Genomic DNA, 19,795 nt, shown 5'->3' with positions numbered 1-19,795 from the left:
CTAACTTGAGGACTCTAGCACAACAGCAGCCAGAAGAGAATGGGACTGAACTGGCTCAGCCTGACACACCTGCCAGCCTCACTGAGCCGTTTCCCCAACCAAGCACGGAGGAGAGCCTGGCTTGCTTATCTTCACCCCCCAGAGTGAAAGGATTAACTTGCCACTACCCATCAAGTCTCCCTGGCAAGCCAGAATGTCTGGTGTCTTGGCTTTTGATTGAGATTTTGTCAGATCACTACAGACATTTGGCGTAGGCTGATTATCATGCTGAAGATCCAGCTGGTAAGTACAGATGTTTGTGCTTAATAAAAATGGGAGGAAAGTTATGACTTCATAAATGCAATTTGTCTGGAAGATAAAACTAGGGCTTGAGATGATAAAAGGCCATGCTGTGAGAAGTCTGGGGTGGCGGCTTCTAGCCCAGAATGCCGGCCCTAAAACTGTTATAAAACACACAGTCAGCCCCTTGGACTGAACCAGGCAGGCCCCAACACTTAACTTCACCCAGGTAAGTGACAGCTGCCCCATGAAGGCCATGCCCCTTGAGTTGTTTCTTTCTGCATAGCATGGTACACAGCAGGGGTCCCCAAGCTCCAGGATCTAATGCCTGATGATCTGAGGTGGAGCTAATGGAATAACAATAAGAAAGTCAAAGTGAAGTTGCTCAGTCGTGTCCGACTCTTTGCGACCCTGTAGACTGTAGCCTACTAGGCTCCTCTGTCCATGGGATTCTCCAGGCAAGAATACTGGAGTGGGTTGCCATTTCCTTCTCTAGGGAATCTTCCCAACTGAGGGATGGAACCTGGGTCTCCTGCATTGCAGGCAGACGCTTTACCCTCTGAGTCACCAGAGAAACCCAATAATAATAAAGTGCACAATAAATGCAATGCACTTTAATCATCCTGAAACCATTCCCTCCCCACACCCCCATCCATGAGAAAACTGTCTTCCACGAGACCAGTCTCTGGTGCCAAAAAGGCTGGGGACCACTGGATATCACATGTACTTAAATATTCGTTGAGTGAAGTGAGTGAGTGACTAAATGGATACACGCATGGACCTTTAACTGGGAAGGTGTGGTGAAAAACATGGAACTCCAGAATTTTATTCTTATATTGAAGCTTACGGTGTCACTGAACTTTTTGGCCCCAAATGAAAAAAAAAAAAAACCACTACAAATAAAAAAGCATTGGCAGTGGGAGGTGGCAACTTGTTCCCTGGGGACTGAAGCCAAGCAGAAGACGCAGGCAAGTGAGGGGTCTGAGCTGCAGAGGGGTCGCCTGGCCAAAGGTGCCCAGAGAGCAGACGGCCCAAGCTCCCTGAGCAGGGACAACCCCTGGGCAGCTAGAAGTCAACCACATATGGCCTCGTGGGGGTGGAATCCAAGCCACTGGTCCCATGGGCAGATCTCTCACCCCTACCCCGGTCACGTTCTGCTTTGGAGAAATGGGGTCGGTTTGACAAGACAGCACAGGCAAGGGAATGCAGGCACTAATGGGAAGAAGCTGATGAATACTTACCACTGGCGTCAGGGCACAGAAGGAAAAGCTAGAGGCTGGAGCCAGCCAACTGGGCACTAACTCCACAGCTGTGACTTGCATGTCTTGCAACTGGCGCAAGGATGTGCCATTTAAATGCTCAGGGATATAAGGACATTCAACTTCCAGTCCTCTCCTCAGTCAGGCCCCTACCCGTGTGGCCTCAGCCAAGGCCCCCACTACTTGGTGGCCATGACAAGACTCCCAGCACTCTTTGTGAACACTGCTGCATCATGCAAGGGAGAATTCTTTTTCTAGAAGGGGCAGGAAAGGAAGAGAGGCCCACGTGCTTCTCCCACCCCAGGAGCCAGGAAACGTCGTCGCCTGGCGCGCTCCCCACTCTGCAGATGGGCTGGTCATAGCATCCGAGAGGCTGTCATGGTGACGAAGTCCTCGAAGCTGAGCCGAACGCTGCCCTGCACAGCTGTGTCCTTCTCCCGGAAGGCCTCGGTCAGCACCTGCAGCTGGGTGCAGACCTGGATGAAGCGATCCAGCTGCATGGCGGGATTGGCGGAGCGCGGGCAGTAGCGGGAGACCAGGAGCTGGGTGAACTGGGGGCTCAGGTTGTAGCCCATCTGGGACAGAGCTGGAGAGGAGGGGCACACAGAGCAGACACAAAAACCTGCCGTGAGCACTGCCATCCATCAGCCCCACAGAGCACAGCAGTTCAGGGGCCTCGAGGGGACCGGCACCAAGGCGAAAACGGGACAGACGCCCGAGATGGCAGGAGCACAGCAGGAGCTCTGGGTGCTCCCCTGAGCTGGAAGGCCCCCATCGCTTGCTCTCAATGTCTCTACTGTGTTTACCTAAGGGCCCGCAGGGGCCCAGAGTGACACCAGTCTGTACATGCTCATCTCTGACTTGTCTGTATTACAGACGGAAGCCTGAGCCCCCCTGCTTCAAGCCGACAGACATCAGAGGCAGCTCAGCTGAGGCTATGAGGGCCTGCTCTGGAGTTAAGACAGCCCCTCTGCAAGTAGTTTATTAACCTTGCTAATCCTCTGTCTTACCATCTCTAAAATAGGGATAATACTTACCTTGTAGGTTCTAGTAAGGATTAAAGGAGGTGATCATGCAAAGGACTTGGCATACTGCCTGGTACATAATAAACACTCAGAGTAAGTGTTATTTGTTAAAAGTAATAAAATCATCCCATCTCCCCCAGGTGGGGCTGCAGGGCAGTTCCCAGGTCGCAGCCTCCACGCTGCTCCCCACGTCCCCCATCCCAGCTGGGGTGCTCCCTTCCTCCTCTCCGTATAATCTACCCGCTCAGGCTACTATCTCGGCTCCCCTTTTGCCATGTGGCCCTTGGGCAAGTTTCCTAGACTAAGCCTCAGTTTGCTCATCTGTAAAAGGGTAATAATAAGAGATCCTTCATCTAAGGGTGGGGAATAAGAAACAGTACCTATCACATGCAGAGACAGAATGATGTAACACAGGAGAAAAACTTACTCCAGTGCCTGGCCCTTAGCAAAGACTCAATAAGTACTAGCTTTCCTGTGATGATATCACCCTTACAAATATCCATCACCAGATCATCACCTGGCAACAGGGTAGGTGCTCAAGACAAATCTCCTCCTTTCTCTTCCACCAGGGCACTCCCCTCTCCCCCTGCCTCCAAGCTCCTCGGTCTGAGTGAAATCCATGGCCAGGGCGATGGGCTGGGTTCTCTGGGGAACGCTTTCTCCCTCTCAGCCAGCAAAGCTCCCTGTCCAGTTCCCATCAACCACACTAACCAACTGTCCTCTAGAGTCAGACCTGGAACCAGACCTGGAGCTGTGACCTCATCATCTTACCCAACTACGTTTAGAGTACTCTGGGAAGGAAACTGCCTTCCAGCAGAGCCAGCAACAGAAGCCATCTTTCTGAGCCCCTCTACAGGGCTCTTTTCATTCTGCATGCTAGAAACTCAAGAGGAAAGAGCCACACAAGCCACACATACCAGCCTTACAGTGCCCTGGGCTGCTGAGTTTCCATCCCCAAGGCTCCCTGCCGGCTGGATCTGTCTGACCCAGGAATTTCATTGTCAGAATCCAGCCCTGCTCATGTCCTTGCCCGGGATTTGGCTCACTGTCCAGCCAGGTCACAGACGGGGTGGGGAGGGGGCCTGTGCTGAGGGCAGCGTTTTGGAGTGCAGTTGGACATGAGGTGGTCAGAAGGCAGAGAGCACCCCCTGCTCTGTCCTAGGGAGTAAAGAGAAAGGTCCACTGTGCCTGTGCACCGAGTCCCCGCCAGGCTCTCACCTTGCTGCAGCTCTGTGTAGCTAATGGAGCCCGAGCAGTCCCGGTCATACTGCTGGAAGAGGTTCTTCCACTGCTGGATGAACTTCCACAGGGCGGAGAAACCGTAGACGTCGATGCGGCCTGACTTGGTCTTGTCAAACATGTCTTGGGGGGAAATAGAAAGAAGGCTTCAAGACTAAGGGCCCAGGGTCCTCAGGTACCACTCAGGCAGCCTGTCCCCCCAGGCTGGGGTAGGAGACTCCACAGAACCACAGGCCCGAGGCCCAGATGCCAGCACCCAAGATGCACCTTCATCAAGCGCTGTACCAGCCCCATCCCTGCCAGAACTGCATCGTCTCCACAGGCTTGGGGGCTGACCCCCTCCCTGCCATCACCCACCAGGACAAGTAGTCCCATCCTGCAGAACGAGAAACCGAGATGGCCTATGACTCAGCCATGTCTAGAACTTGAGAAAAGATCTAAGGAAAAGAGCTCTCAGTTTAAGGGATATCTCATCGTGAACCCAGTTTCCTGCTTGAAATCTTCCCTGGCTGAAACAATTCTCCTCAGAATGGCCTTCCATTTGCCTCCCATCAGACAGGAGGTGGCTCGACCCCAGCTTGAGCCCATGGGGAAGGGCTAGGACTCACTTATCATCATAAGGCACGTCTCGTCATTGAACGAGGACCAGTTGGAGTTGACCAGGGCCTGCTTCAGCTCCTTGATGGAGATGTAGCCACTGTGATCAGAGTCCACTGACTGGAACCAGGAGTAAGCCTCGGGATCCACATTGGGAGGGACGCCACCTGCAGGAAGGGGTGCCAACCAGGACAGTCAGATGCAGGACTCAAGACCAATCCGCAGAAATGCTGGGAAGGGCCAGCCTCGGCACCTCCCTGGCTACAGGTTTTCCCTTCTCTGAAAGCCTTACAGGTCTGTCTGCCCCCTCCCTGTCTTCCATCAAGACAACATCCTTCCTCTAATGGAAGAGGACCTTCTGTGTAAATGCATTGAATTCTACTCCACAAATCCTTCAGGCTTTTCCTATAGTGCTCCAGCCACTCTTCTATTTGATTTTAAGTTTCTAAGAAACAGGGACTCATCTGTCAGATTAAGAATCTTCTGAGAAGCTGGACCCAAAACTGTTTGCTGAGCACCTAACATGCATGGCCCAGAGACAAGCATCTTGAGCATCAGGCAGCAGGGAGTTCTCTGTGGTGGGAACCAGGTCTGGTCCATCTCTGACTGCCCTGGCACCATGAGGGCAGGTGTATCCTATCCGGACCTACCAGAGTGTGGGTGGCCGCTGTTCCTCCCTCCCCATGGCCTCCAGAGGTCCTCATCTGTGAACCTCCCCTCGGACATCTCCAACACCTCATCCCACACATCCGAAGAGCAGCCCAAAGCTGGCAGTTCCACACACAGCTATCAACTCTTCCCTGTTCCTACTGCACCTGCCCTGATTCAGACCCCTCTCACCTGACTGTGAAACCGAGTCCCCCATATGGCAACTCTCCACCACCCAGCACTTGTAGCTGAGCAACCTTTGTAAAATCCCACTCTGTTCTCACCAGTTTCCCCCTCCTCAACTCAAAACTCCTCCAAGGCGCCTCACTGCCTACAATGAAGCCCAGCGCCCCTAAAACAGCATTCCAGTCTCCCCACCACGTGGTCCACCCCTGTCTACCTGTCAGTCTGTCTCCCCACCCTGTGTGCCAGCCTAGCTGCAGTAAGGCCCTTGCTCCTTCCCAGAGCTGCCCAGCCCCTCCGCGGAGCCCTGACATGCTGGGTTCTCTCTGCTTCGCGTCCCCTTCTCCCTCATCTCTTTGCATCCGTTTCCCATCCACACTTCAAAACTCAAAAGAAGATGCTGCTCCTTCCATAAAGCCTTTCTTCTTCTTCCATTCCTGGACGGACCTCCTTCCTCTCTCCTTTGTACCCCTTCACCCTATAGCCCTGATCACTCTTCTGTGTACATGTTTTTCCCAACTTCTTCCAGGTTATACTTGGAGCAGCTTGTGGGCAGGATCCAAGCCTAACTCATCTCTGAATCCCCAGGGGCTCGGCAGGACACAGAAGAGGGAGGTGCTCAGCCCCTGCCAGAGGTGGCTCCTGGTCAAGCCTCAGCTCTCCCGGGTGCGGCCTCGGCTAAGCTCTTAACGTTCTCTGTGTTTCGGTTTCTTATCTGTGAAATGAGGACACAACAGCATCTACTTCATAAGGTTACTGTGACGATATAATGAATCCACGAAAGCCCTTGGATCAGCACCTGGCACCGTCTAAGTCCTGTGTAACTGCTGATTATTAGTGTTGCTGTCGGCGTTCAAACGGCTTTGGGTGTCTGCGAGCTTTGTGCGTATGTCAGAAGATGCAAGAAAGGATCATTCATTTGGAAAGGAGACTGCAGGGTGGGCTGGGGGTGAGGAGAGAGGGTGGCAGATGAAAGCGGAGAAGCACAGAAGACTGTCTTGGGAAAAAGCCAGAGTACTGGTAACCCTGCTGAGTTGACTGGCCCCCAAAAGGGCTCGTTGGCACAAGGCGGTATCAGAGACTGCGCAGAAACCCCCGCCCAGGCCCCAAGGCGAGGCTGGAAGGAAAGATTGGCCTGACTGAGGGACTAGGCTGCCCTCCTCGGGTGGGAAATCCCGACAGGCCCCACCCTCTTTCCTAAAAAAACAGCTGCTGTGCCAGACGCAGAGGAGGCCATAGGCAGGGGCGAAGAGTCTCTGGAACACGCGGTCTCTGCAATTAGCAGAGAAGAGCTCAGCCTCTGGAAGCAAAGAGCTCTGATCCTTACTAGCCTGTGTGACTTTAGAGAAACCGTTCCATTCTCTCAGTACTAATTCCTCCATTTCTAAATTGGACCTACTTCCCAGGGTTTCTCTGATGACTAAGTGACATAATGGCAAAAGAAAATTTTTGCAATGGGCCTGGAATGTGTGCAGTCAAATTTTCACAGAGGAAGGGCTTTTAAAATTGGGTCTGAAAGGGTGACCAAAGAGTTGCAATGGGGAAAAGAAAAGCCATGTGGCAAAGGCACAGAGTGTGTTCAGAGCACTCCACCAGGTCTTGGGTTGGTGGGAGGGAGGGGTAATGGCAGGTGAGGAGCTGGAGAGGCCCTTTGGGAGTCGAGTGCCCCTAGGATCTCCCCTGTGGGCAGTGGGGGCAACGTTAAGGGCCAAACCTCTCTGGCAGAGCACGGTGCTCAACTTTTAGACTCTGGATTCAGCAGGGCTAAGGCAGGCCCTCCAGTGCATGTGATATAAGGATCATGCTTCAAGAAGCACTGCTCCAGGGGTTCACGGGCGGCACTGCGGGGGACAGGATGGTGGTTGGGAGACAGGCAGCTGCAGAGGGTGAGCAGTTAATAGTCTGAAGCACATTTCTCCTCTCCTCTGCAGCCCCAGAAAGTATCTCTGGCCTCAGGCCTTGGAGGAGTGAGCTTCACAGCCAGGGGTTCCATTCCCCTGCTGAGACCTCATGCAGGCTCAGAAACAAAATTTTAGGAGGAGGAAATCCACCAGGAAGCTGCTGAGCTGAAAGCAAATAGCCAGCAGCTCCAGCTCTGACAAGATAAATGCCACTGGCTCCCAGTGTTTAGAGCCCCCAAGGTCCGAGCCTCTCCCTCGGCCACCTGCCGCTCTGTATACTAAGATGCTGCAGTTTCCCTGCAGCATTGCTCCCCGGAGGCCCTTCAGGTGCAGCAGAGCGGCTCCAGGCTGCCTCACTGCCAGAGCGGGCTCCTCGGAACAAGGATGCTGTGAACAGGCTCACTGGATGAGTGTGGGAGGGCGCAGGGGTCTGGGCACTCACCTTTCCTGACAGCCAGTCTGAGACCACTCAGGAGTCTTCACTGAGCCTGAAGCCCCCACCTAAGCTTCTCCACATCCACTGAGTTGCCAAGCCCCCTCCCCAGGCCCCATTTGTCCAGCAGCTCACCTTTACTGCCTCTGCTCTTTATCCTTCCCCATCTCATCTCATCACCCCCCGCCTGTCTTGGCATCCTGCAGTGGGACAGCCCTTGTCACGTCTGCTGTCACAGTAAATGCTCAATACCTCTTTGCTGAGAATGTTCCAGAACAAGCCCTCCAACAGAACACTGTTTAGTAAGCCCCTCCATGTGCCAGACACTGTGCCCAGTGTTTACCTGCAACTTCTCACTTAATCCTTATTAACGATCCTGTGAAGCAGTGATACTTACCCATTTTACAGATGTGGCTACTGAGGCTTAAAGAGATGAAGTAATGTGGTCAGATCAGTAAGTGATCTTATCTCAAAAGCCCAAGCTTTCAGCAATTAGGCTACCGTGCCTTTCTGCGTATAAGCAGTCAGCCTCCCTTACACAGAAAAGGGGTTCCTTCCCACAGCAGATGGTACTGCTGTCTCCAATGACTGGCTAATCTACTCCTTCCCCCACTTCTGGCAAGAGCATGGTACATCCTCTCCACTGCCCAGGGGCTGCAGAGTCCCCTCTAATGAGAGAAAGATCCACTCCCATCCTACTGATGTCAGGCTTGAACCAGGGGATGTGATAAACCTGAGTGGAAGAGATATAACGTCCTTCAGAGCAGAAGCTTTAGGAGGCACTGTGCATTCCTCCTAGCTCTCCTGCTCTTTTCGCCTGTCACAGAAACAGCATACCCCAAACGGGGGCTGCGCCTCCAGCCGAGATCCTGGAAAGAAAAGACACGTGGAGCAGAACCTCAGCAGCCAAGCCTGCAGCTGTCGACGTGTAAGCAAGAGTAAATAAGTGTGAGCGAGGAACAGAAATAAACATTTGTTGCTGTAAGCCAGAGATTTCAGAATTGTTGTCACCACAGCAAAGCTAATTAACAGACTTCTCATTCTGCTAATGCAAGCAAAGCTAGAGACAAGATGCTTAGAAGCCAGAGAGCAGGTTGCCTGTGCATTCACAAGAAGGGCATACAGGGCCCTGGATAACTCGGAACAAGGCTCAAGGCAGCTGGAGTCCAAGACCCCTACTTACCTGGAGGAGGTGGTCCCTGTCCATAAGGTCCGGCACCGAAGGAATTTGGAGGTGGTGTACCATAGGGGCCCCCTGGGGCTGCGCCACCATAGGGTCCTCCTGGAGTTCCAGAAGGGAGCCCCCCAGGGTGGGGGTGTCCATAGGGTCCTCCACCAGCTGGTGGTCCGTAAGGCCCTCCAGGGGCAGGACCTCCTCCATATCCGCCACCAGGGGGTACCCCGCTCCCATACTGCCCTCCACCGTGGGGGGGTCCGGGGTAGTAGCTACCCGGAGGGGCTCCGGGTGCTTGTCCCCCAGCTCCTGGGCAGCCCTGCAAGAAGAGAAGACATCGGTCAGAAGGACAGGGCCTGAAACTAGCCACGGCACGGCAGGCTACAGTTACAAAGCCCTGCCATGGCCTTTCTTTTAACTGATCCTACAGGCTGGGCTGGACTCATGATCCCATGGTTCAGATGGGGAACCTGCGGCGTCCAGAAGACATTCAGCTTACCCAGTCACACTGCCCATGACCTGCAGAGGCAGGGCTGGAAACCTGCTCTCCTGGCTGCCCTGGAAACCTGCCCTTCCCTGCCCACTAAGGGGCTCCACAAGGGCTGGTATCCTGACTGGTTTGCCACTTTATCCCCACCCCCAGGGCAGAATGGATGCTCCGTGAGTATTGACTGTATCAGTGAGCAGGCAAATGAATCAAACTGAATTCAAAATCCACACTCCATGGTACCCCCACCTCTACTTGCAGAATTCCCAGCCAAACGCGATCTCCAGTAATGCCCCTGACCCTCCCAGTCACCAGTGGTGCACGGTGCATGGATTCACCCAGAGCACGTCTTCCTTACTGGACTCTAGCTCATGATGCAAAAACATTTCCCCGGACTCACCCACGGCTCTGTGAGACAGGCAGGCAAGACCCTATTTCTAAAGCAATACAGGACAACGGCTAGGAGTGAAAAAGACCAGTTCAAGTTGGGGTTCTGCCATTTCCTAACTGGTCCAATGACTTAGCCTCTCTAAACCTCAATATTCTTTGCTTTTAAAGTGCCGGCCTACCAATTAGTATGAGAATGAAATGAGGCCTATCACGTGAAGAGTTCTGACAGAGACCCTAGTACAAAGCACTCAATACACATTAACTATTAGTATTAGCGCTCCCCTATGGAGAAGGAAACTCAAGTCCAGAAAAATCACACAAAACCGCGTGGAAGGGCTGGGGCCAGAATGCAGGTTTCCTGGCTGCTAAGCCCGGGCCATGGGTACAGTAGAGCCTGCATGGGAGCACTCCCGCTCTTGTTCGTGTCCCAACGCCACTAGCCAGGGATCCCTGAGACTCAGAGCGTTAGGCTCCATCTCCCTAACAGGCCGGCCAAAGGCCGAGTGGAGGCTGGCCAAAGGCCGAGTGGAGGACAGCCAAAGGCTGAGTGGAGGACAGCCAAGGCCTCGGCAGGTGGGCTGAGGTCAAGGGCACAGAGGGCAACTGGGCCTAGCTCCAAAAATTGAGGATGCTGCCATTCAGACAAGTCCTAGACCAACCGCCAGTGTGAACTTGGACTTTCTCTTTTAATTGTGTTTGATGGCTTCCTGGACACTTACCTTCAAGGCCAAGGCCAAATTCACACTTGATCTAAAGAGGGACTGCCTGCTCAAGGAAGAGAAGCTTCTTGAGGGAGGGTGGGTGGCAGGTCCTTCCCCACTCAGCATCGTGGACGCTCTTCTGCCCTGGAAGCTGCCCAGAGCTCATGGCAAGCCTCCTTCACAGATAATGAAGCCACAGGCCAATCTCAGTTCCATACTCTGCTCCCATCAGCTGACTCCATGACCATGTGCCAGTGGCTTAATCTCTCTAAGCCTGTTCTCTCACAAGCAAAATACATAATAATCCCTTCCTCACTGAATTGTTCCGCAGATTACAAGAAATGTATACAGCTTTTGTTAAATTTTAGCTAAAGAACCTTTGGATAAATACAAATCCAAAAACTCACAAGAGAAAGCTGCTGTGGTTGGAGGTGGCGATTCTGGAGCCTCAATGAGGCAGGCTCGCAAGCCCTCCCTCGCAAGCTTGTGAGTGAGCCCCTGCAGAACCCTCCCAGTGATTCAAAAGGCAGTTTGAAAAGCACTAATACAAGACAAACAGTTCTTACAACAGTGTCTGGCATAAATCATAGTTGCTATTGTTATATTAATTATTATTATTACTATCAGCAAAGCCCTGAACCAGGTAAACTCTGGCGTGGGAGGCGGGGGGGGGGGGCGGGCGAGGGGGTGCAGGGGGCGCAGTGCAGTATATAAAGGAGAGGGAAATGTTCGAAGGAGCACGGAAACACTCTCTGTAACATTTAACAAAGCAGCATAAGGAAAGAGCTGTTTAAAACGGACACATGAGCCAGGTGCCATGGGACCAACAAAGAATAAAAGAAGGGGGATTTCCCTAGTGGTCCAGAGCTTTAGAATCTGCCTGCCAATACGAGGGACCCAGCTGCGATCCCTGGTCCTGGAAGATTCCACGTGCCTCAGGGCAACTAAGCCTGTGCAGCACAACTACTGAAGCCCGTGCGTCCTTGAGCTTGTGTTCTGCAAAAGAAGCCGCCTCAGTGGGGAACCTGCGCACCTCGAGGAAGAGTAGCTCCCATTACCCACAACTAGAGAAAGCCCACGTGCAGCTACAAACACCTAGCACAACCAAAAATAAACAGATAAATTTTTAAAAGATTTCCAATGGAGTTGGAGAGATGCGCAGGGAACCTCTTCAATCCATCCCCTCCAGTTCACAGACAAGAAACTAAGGCCAGGTGAGGGGAAGGGACTGGTTCAAGAAACACTGACGTGGAGGAGCACGAACCTCCTCCAAGAAAGACAAGACCACTCCTTGTTCACACCCTAGCCCAATGACTCCCACTACCTCCTGCGACAGTGCTCTTTCCTTAAGCAATAGGGCACAGGATTCCAGGGTAGGCTAGAAGAGGGGAAAGGACTCTACAGAGGCTGTGCAAACCAAAGAACAGGCTGGACAAGAAGCCAGGGTGTCGCTGCTCCCAAGAACTCCTGTGAGCAAAGCTGTAAACTGTTCCTGGCTGAGGACACCTGAGGCATAGTCCTTACAATCAAGCGAGGGCTGTCCCAGCAGGGCTTCTGACCTGGCGCTATCACAATCCAGGGGGCTGATGGCAACTAAACTCTTTCCTTTCTGCCCTGCATTAAAGCCCTCAGGTGTACAGTTTACAAAGCACTTTCACATACACACATAAACACTACTGGCAAAATCCCACCAACAATCCTTTAACAGAAAAAAAGGACGGTGTTAGAAGGCCTATTTTCAGAAACTGAGGGGGACAACTGTTAAAAGACTTCATTCACTCAGAGCAGTAATGTTGTGTTAGCTTGTGCTAGACAAAACAGGGCCTGGCCTTGCGGAGCACGGGGTAACTGTGATACAATCCAATCAATGACATCAGAAAAATCGACTTAAATGCTATTCAGAGGCATGAGTAGAGGAATTGGTTCCATTTGTCAAACGATAAATAAGCAATCAAAGGAACACATGCAGGCAGGGGCTCAAGGAAGGCTTCCTGGAGGAGGCAGTCTGGCGCACAGGAACTCTCCAAAAGGAAACTGGACATCCCAGACAGAAGCGAGAAGAAAGACAAAGGCACAGGCCTGAGGGCGAGCGTGGAGTGGCCAGGGAGCGGGCTAACAGCCAGGGGCAGGGCCAAGAAGGCAGCGTGAACTCAGAAAGGCAGGCTCTTTCTGTGCTCCTCGTCCCAGCACCTGTCCTGCTGCGTTTCGGTAGCTGGTGCGGGGCCGCATCTTAGAAGAATTTCTCTCTGTCACACAACAGTGAGCTCCCTGGGGGCACACACTGGGCCTCATTCATCACAGCACCCCAGTGTCCAGCACAGTGCCTGGCACCCACCGGCAAGCCTCCGTAAACACGTGAACAAAAGAATATCACTCAGAAGATGTGGAGCTTTATGCCAGGGGAAACTGAGTGCCATAGGAGGGTTTCCAACAGGGAAGAAACGTGATCAGAGCCTTGTTTAGAGAACTAAGCAGCAGAGGGTGTGGAGGATGAGCTTGCGGGGGAGGAAGCAGCCAAGGTGCCGGACAAGCAGAACCTGAACCAGACAGCAGGCTCAGAACAGGATGGATTCTGCAGCTATTTCAGAGATAGACTAGACATGACTTGGCAACTAATTAGATTAGGGAAGCGATGGAAGGAGGAGTGAAGAAGGGGAAGTGTTTAGGATGACTCAGGTTTCTGGTCTGCACCATAAGATGAAGAAAGTAAAACCACCAGAATCCAGGCTGGCGAAGACGGTTCCCAGGGTCACTGAGTTATTAGTAAAGGTCAGAACCAGAAATGAAACAGGAGTGAGAGTCCTTGACTCCACGTTCTTTTATACTACTCCATGCTACTTGCCAGCCCCTTTAAGAGGTTTTTCCAAGAGCATTTCATGCTGATAATAAACGTGAGATTAAAAAAAAAAAGGAGAAAAAAAAGACAGGAAAAGTTCAGTAACCACGGCTTCCAAAACATTACAGAAAACTAACCCTTTGTTGTTATTATTATTTTTCAGTTGCTAAGTCATGTCCAACTCTTTGTGATCCCACGGACTGCAGTGCACCAGGCCTCCCTGTCCTTCACTGTCCCCTGGAGCTTGCTCAAACTCATGTCCATTGAGTCCTCTGTTGCCCCCTTTTCCTCCTGCCCTCAATCTTTCCCAGCATCAAGGTCTTTTCCAAACTAATCCTATCTCTTTACTGACTGTAAGTAAAATACATTTGATAAGTTTGTATGGGGGCAGGGAGCAATTAACATTTTATTAAGGCTCTCACTGATCCTCTGTCCTATGAGGTAAGGGCTATGATCCCTATTTCACAGATGAGAAAATTAAGGACCAGAAAGTTTAATCACGTGCCTGGGAGGGCACAGCTAGAAATAGTGAAATTTAAAACAGGATCTGCATGACTCCACCCACTCGACCCTCTTCTAAGTAAGTGTTCACGATAAATGGGTGAGAGTCTACCACACGCCAGTGGCAGGGACTGTCCAAAATATATGTGTCAAATATAACAGGTCTCTACAGTGGGCAGGGTTGAAGGGGGAAAGGTTGGATTAGGTGATCTTTCAGAGGCTTCAAGCCCAGAAATCAGGGAGACTCAGAAGAATTTTATCCTGTTTTCACTCCAGCACTTAGACCCAATTCAAGAGCCACAGTATTCTAAGAGACCTTAGAGCCCTTCTGGTCCAAACTTTCAATCAATGATGGAATCTCTGTAGCACCATCTGGAATCTCTGCTTACATTCCTGCAAGTGGTGGGGAGCTCGTACATGCAAAGTCACTTCAGTTGTGTTCGACTCTTCATGACCCTATGGACTGTAACATGCCAGGCTCCTCTGTCCATGCGATTCTCCAGGCAAGGATACTGGAGTGGGTTGCCATGCCCTCCTCCAGGGGATCTTCTCAATCCAGGGATCAAACCCACATCTCCTGCATCACAGGCAGATTCTTTACCATTGAGTCATCAAAGAAGCCCCAATGGGGAGCTCACCCCCTCTTAAATAACCCACTCAGAAAGTCCTACACTTTGCTTTGGCTTTGAGAGCTCATTCTTCTACCCTGAAGATGCTAGTAAAGCTCAGAGGTGTCAAAGGTTGTCCATGCTGAAGCTGACGAGGAAGAGTCAGCTGTGCTGCAAAGACAAGCCTGTGCTCTGGAGCTACCCCCAGCCTGCTGCAGGAGGCTAGAGCCCATTCTAAGGGGTTAAACAGTCACAAGATTACAGAAGGAGTGGTTTGGGCATTCACCAGCAGAACGTCCTAAAATATTTAAAGGCTAGAAGCCTGCAGCCAATAAACAGCGAGCCAAGAATTGTCCCAAGACTTCAATTACCACCTCTGTGCTGACACTCTAAAATCTTTCTCTCCAGCTTCATCTCTTGTGAGCTGCAGACCTTCCTATCCAACAGCCTCCTGACGTTCCATCCAAATCTGCTCCTCCCTGTGTGCCCATGGCAGTGAAGGGACATGCTGGTGCAGCCCCTGAGGCCTCCTCTTTCTTCTCTGTCCCTCAGTTAGGTGCCAAGTTTCCTCACTTCTGCCTCCCAGCTCCATGTTCACCAGGCCACTGTTCTCTCACCTAGATAACTTTTTTTCTGGACAGGAAAGTAGGATTTATTGGTGGGCGTGAATAAGGAGGGGTCAGCGCCAAGGCTCTCATGAATGCAGGGCACATCACCTGTCCAGAGGACCACGATTAGGGATGTATCTGACCCCATAGCCATCTGGGTGAGCCACTTTTCTGCCACTATGTTTTCAAATTTGTCCTCATTAAACTTAAGTAAATGCCCACTTCTTGGGGATGGGGACCTTCTGGTGGCCAGAGAACTTGAACTTGGCCCTGCAGAGGGCTTCAATCACATGCTCCTTGTTCTACGGCTTGGTGCGGATGGACAGTATGACTTGGCCAGTGTACCTGGCCACTCTCCCCTGGCGCTTTCTAAAGGCACTGCACATAACCTGCTTGGAGTCTAGATTAGGGACAGCATGCCAGTCAAGAATGTCCACTGGAAAAGGCTGTCTCCAAGGTCCCTTACGGCAACAGGCTGTATATACCTCAGAGGAGGCTGCTGTTTGCAGCCACGGCACACTGGGCCCCCACAGTGGAAAGAGCACAGTTGGCTTAATCTGCTGCAAATCATCTAGATTACTTCAATAGCTTTGAAACTGGTCTCCCTGCTTCAACCCATCCTGACAGTGCCCCCCGGGAACAGCTTCAAAACACAAATGGGATAAAACTCTTTAGGAGATCCCTCACAAGTCCACCCTCCTCAAAAAGGAACATAAGGCCCTTTAAGATCTAGTCCTTGCTTAGCTTTCTGGTCTCATTTCTTACCATTTCCCCCTCTTCTTCATTTCCCCCTCTTCTTCACTACAACTAGACTGATCTCCTTAAATTCTTCCACAATACTGGGCTCTTGCTTCCTGGTCTTTGTGAACACTATTCTCTCCACAGGAATACTTTCTTCATGCAGCCAACTCCTACCGGATATTCGGTTTTTGGCTTAAACGTCATCTCCTTTAAGAAGCCTTCCTTCCCTCAAGACTGAGTTAGGGACCTCTCCTGTGCAGGCCTGATTCTTACTCCCATTTAATACTCATCACGCTGATTCTACAATCTACGTGTCTGAATCACTCTTCCACCTGAGTATTTACTACATGCCAAAACACTGTATCACTCACTTAACGTGGATTATCTCATTTAATTTTTACAGTAACTCTTGAGGTAGGTATGCCTGTGATCCCATTTATAAAAAGGGGAATATCAAGCCTCAGACTTTGGTGGGAAATTTCTGCAAGGAAATGGCAGTGGAGGGGTTTCAAGCCAAATCTCTCTGGTCTCAGAGACCAAGCTCTTATGCGCTGAAATCCATTAGGCTGGCTCCCTGACACGACCAAAGGGTACTTGAGTTTTACTTCTCCAACACGCAGTCCATGCTTGAGGACCCCCCAGGCAGGAGGCAGTGGAAAGTTACAGGAATTCTGATTCCTAACAGGAGGCTGGAATCCTCCAGGGCTACATACTGGGTGGAGGACAGGCAGTACTAATTTTTTGGATGCTTTCAAACAACCCACTTCCTTTCTTGCAACACTGTGGACCAGGAGCTGGATAGGAGGAACAAAGGTATGGTGAGGGAAAAGCATTTCTTCTTCTACTTGAGGCACACTTCTCTCTGTGCTCCTCCTCACTGTCTCACTGAGCATAAGGCCAGGCAGCACGGCATGTAACCGCGATAACAGCAGCAAGGGGGCTCCCGCCACACGCTAGCACACACTGCACGTTAGCAATGCACCAAGTGCCCACAGGCTTCACCATATTTCATCCTCTTTTCAGGCCTATGAAATGTTATTCCTCCCTCTTTACAAGTAAGGAAACTGAGACCCAGAGTCCTTAGATGATTTGTCCAAAGGGGTATAAATATTAAATAGCAGAATTAGGATTCTAGCCCAATTCGGTCTAACCTGGAAGTTCAGGCCCCTAATTTCTATGTCACTGCTTCTAGGATGCATACCAATGATCTCCAAAAGCTTATTAAAATGCAGACGCTTGGGCCTTTTTTGGGTACAGAACAGGTCTGAGGTGGAAATCTAAACCGTGCTTTTTTAACAAGCTCCTAGGGGATTCTGATGCAGGCCACCCACCGAGAAACAATGCACCACGGCCATGTTTTCCCAAACTATATTCCTCAGGAATAATACTAGTGTCACCAAAAAATGACCAGACTCAAAACAGGGGAGGGGGAGTTTCCCATGCTTAAGTAAGTTTAAGAAACATGTTGATGTATGGCAAAACCAATACAATATTGTAATTAGCCTCTGCTGCTGCTGCTAAGTCGCTTCAGTTGTGTCCGACCCTGTGCGACCCCACAGACGGAAGCCCACCAGGCTCCCCGTCCCTGGGATTCTCCAGGCAAGAACACTGGAGTGGGTTGCCATTTCCTTCTCCTATACATGACAGTGAAAAGTGAAAGTGAAGTCACTCAGTTGTGTCCGACTCTTCACGACTCCATGGACTGCAGCCTACCAGGCTCCTCCATCCATGGGATTTTCCAGGCAAGAGTACTGGAGTGGGGTGCCATTGCCTTCTCCAAATTAGCCTCTAATTAAAATTTAAAAAAAAAACAAACACTGCATACTCTGTCCCTCTCTGGCAAATATACAATGTTTATTAACAAATTAAGAATTCTGAGACGCTTTGTGATGAAACATGTACTATATTTAACAGAGTATTTCCCAAACTTATTTATCCATACCCCCTTATTAGCAATACGTATTAACATCTCACAAGCCTCACCAAATGTAACCGAGCTTGGTTATACTTCCTCCTAACCTCAGCCCCAGCGGGCCTCTCTTTCCTACCTCTGCTAAGTATGCAACAAAAGTTCTAAGTTCTAGCACAGATGCTCCCTCACTTGCTATGTGCAACCATGGGCAAGCCACTTAACCTCTTTGGGCTCTTTCCGGAGTTATAAGTTGAATCAATTATTCCTGCAAGCCTGCTTACAGTGCCTTCACGATTGAGAATATGGATGTCCAAATACTGTGTACAGGGCTGCACTGCCTAAGAGGGCTCTTGCCACATCTGTTGGTATGTGGTTACACACAGCGCTTAGTAATAGCCCATGTGACCGTTTGCCAATTTTTCCTGCATGGGTTTTATCTCCTAAATTAGTGTGATCTTGGGCAACTCAGGAGCCCTCTCTGAGCTTCAGTTTCCTCCTTTTAAAATGAAGGAACTTGGTACTTCTCAGGTGGCCCACCAGTTAGGACTCTGCACTCCCAACGCAGGGGGTCCAGGTTCCATCCTTGGTCGGGGAACTTGATCCCACATGCGGGAACTAAGACCTGAGGCAGCCAAATAAATGACATTTAAAAGTAAATTAATAAAACGAAGGAACTCTTTTGAGGGCTCTTCCAGCACTGACCTAGGAATCTAGGAAAAATCAAAATACTAAAAGGTAACACCCGTTACACTCTTAGTTGTACCAAAGGTTTTATGAGCATCACTTCATTATTCTTCATAACAGCTCTATGAAATAGACCCTATTATGTGGCCCTATTTTACCGAGGAGGAAACTTTCACCTCAGAAAGGCAAAAGTACCTTGTTTAAGGGCTCTAAACTAAGTGATGGAGCCAAGATGTGAACCTTCCTCCACACCAAACTGCACTTGATCACTCAACCATTCTGTCATCCAACAATGTATTCTGGCCACAGAATCACTTTGCTGTGGCGTTCTTGGCTGGATCAAGGTGCGGTGGGGAAGAGGCATTTGCTGACAGCTCCGGGTTCTGCTGCCTAACGACTTCAAATAAATTCCATGTCTTCTTGGGTTTTACTTTTTCTATGTGTGAAACGAAGGTACTGGACTAAATCAGTGGCCAGACAAGCTCACTTGGGCAGTCTGCTAAAACCACAGATTCTCCTGATTGTTCAGATGCAGTACGTCAGAGGTGTATTTTTATCGACTCCCCAAAAGATACCGACAGAACCAGTGCTCTAAACGTTCTGCTGGCGTTGATGACCCCGCTTGCGGGCCCCAGTGGAGTCCTGGGAGAGTTGTGGGGCCCAGGCCAAGCGCAGTCTGACTCTGGGGTTCAAGAGCCCCAAATCTTCCCATGCACAACGTCAAAGGGGGCGCGACACGACCTCCCAGACGTGCATGCCTACGTGACGTGAGCCAGGAGCGACCGACCATCCCTTTTCCCTTCGCTCCTGCGCAACCTCGCGGAAGACAACCTCAGCTTGGGAAAGGCGCGGAGGAGGCGGGGAGAAAGCGAAGCAGGGGGTTTCGGGCAGGACTTAGCCAGGGCCCTAATTGAATTCGCCCGCCCCTCACACTCACCTGCCCGTAAGGATAGCTGGCCATGGCGACTCTGACGTCACACGTCTGCGAGGGGCGGAGCTTCCAGGAGTCAACCCTGCCTTCTCTTGGGCTTGGGGGCGGGCCCTATTCTGATTGGATATATGAGACTGTCCATCCTGGACTCATGGGTCGACGGAACTGACGCTCTAGGGCGGAGGTTTGGTGCCTCCTAGAGAGAGGCCGAAGGAGCTAAGGGTCAGGAGACCGATTCCGGAAAACTTAATTGCTGTGCTGGCGCAGCTCTTCCTCCCTTTCTTGCTCTAGAGTAGGTCCCGGGGCTGGTCGGCCTGGGTATTTAGAGAGAAACTTGGGTAGGGTGTTGCAGTGGTGGCCATATTTTAACCTGGCAAAAAGGGCGCATGAAAGTGGCGTAGTTGCTGTCCTCAGCCCAGGTTTCCACCAGGGGAAGGCCCAGGCGGTTACCCTGAACCAGGGGAAGGCCCAGGCGGTTACCCTGATAACGGGGTACAGAGGCATCCTGGGAAGGACAGAGGCTAGGGCTAGAAGTACTTCGTTCTAACTTCAGGACACCATATGTCAGTAACTTTGGAGTTGGATCTACGGTATTTGGACAGGAAAATTCCAAGTCATCAGAATGGGAGGGAAATTGGATCGTCTAGGGTCTCTTCGC

The 19,795-nt window shown here is 51.1% G+C and overlaps 1 protein-coding gene and 1 pseudogene across 1 annotated transcript; both read right to left on the bottom strand.

Moving 5' to 3' along the window:
- Nucleotides 1–1,075: 1,075 nt before the first annotated feature.
- Nucleotides 1,076–19,244, bottom strand: PEF1 (penta-EF-hand domain containing 1). Its single transcript, XM_061389765.1, has 5 exons — nucleotides 19,144–19,244; nucleotides 8,748–9,057; nucleotides 4,411–4,566; nucleotides 3,782–3,925; nucleotides 1,076–2,124 (listed from the first exon to the last, which is right to left on the bottom strand). The coding sequence occupies exons 1-5, from the start codon at nucleotides 19,165–19,167 to the stop codon at nucleotides 1,895–1,897; spliced, it is 864 nt and encodes a 287-aa protein (XP_061245749.1). The 5' UTR covers nucleotides 19,168–19,244; the 3' UTR covers nucleotides 1,076–1,894.
- On the bottom strand, nucleotides 15,314–15,435 carry LOC133236153 (small nucleolar RNA SNORA70; annotated as a pseudogene).
- Nucleotides 19,245–19,795: the final 551 nt, after the last annotated feature.

The sequence above is a fragment of the Bos javanicus genome, chromosome 2, assembly GCF_032452875.1.
Source record: "Bos javanicus breed banteng chromosome 2, ARS-OSU_banteng_1.0, whole genome shotgun sequence".
Classification (NCBI taxonomy): domain Eukaryota; kingdom Metazoa; phylum Chordata; class Mammalia; order Artiodactyla; family Bovidae; genus Bos; species Bos javanicus.
The sequence above is the reverse complement of the archived record's forward strand: the minus strand, read 5'-3'. Positions and strand labels throughout refer to the sequence as shown.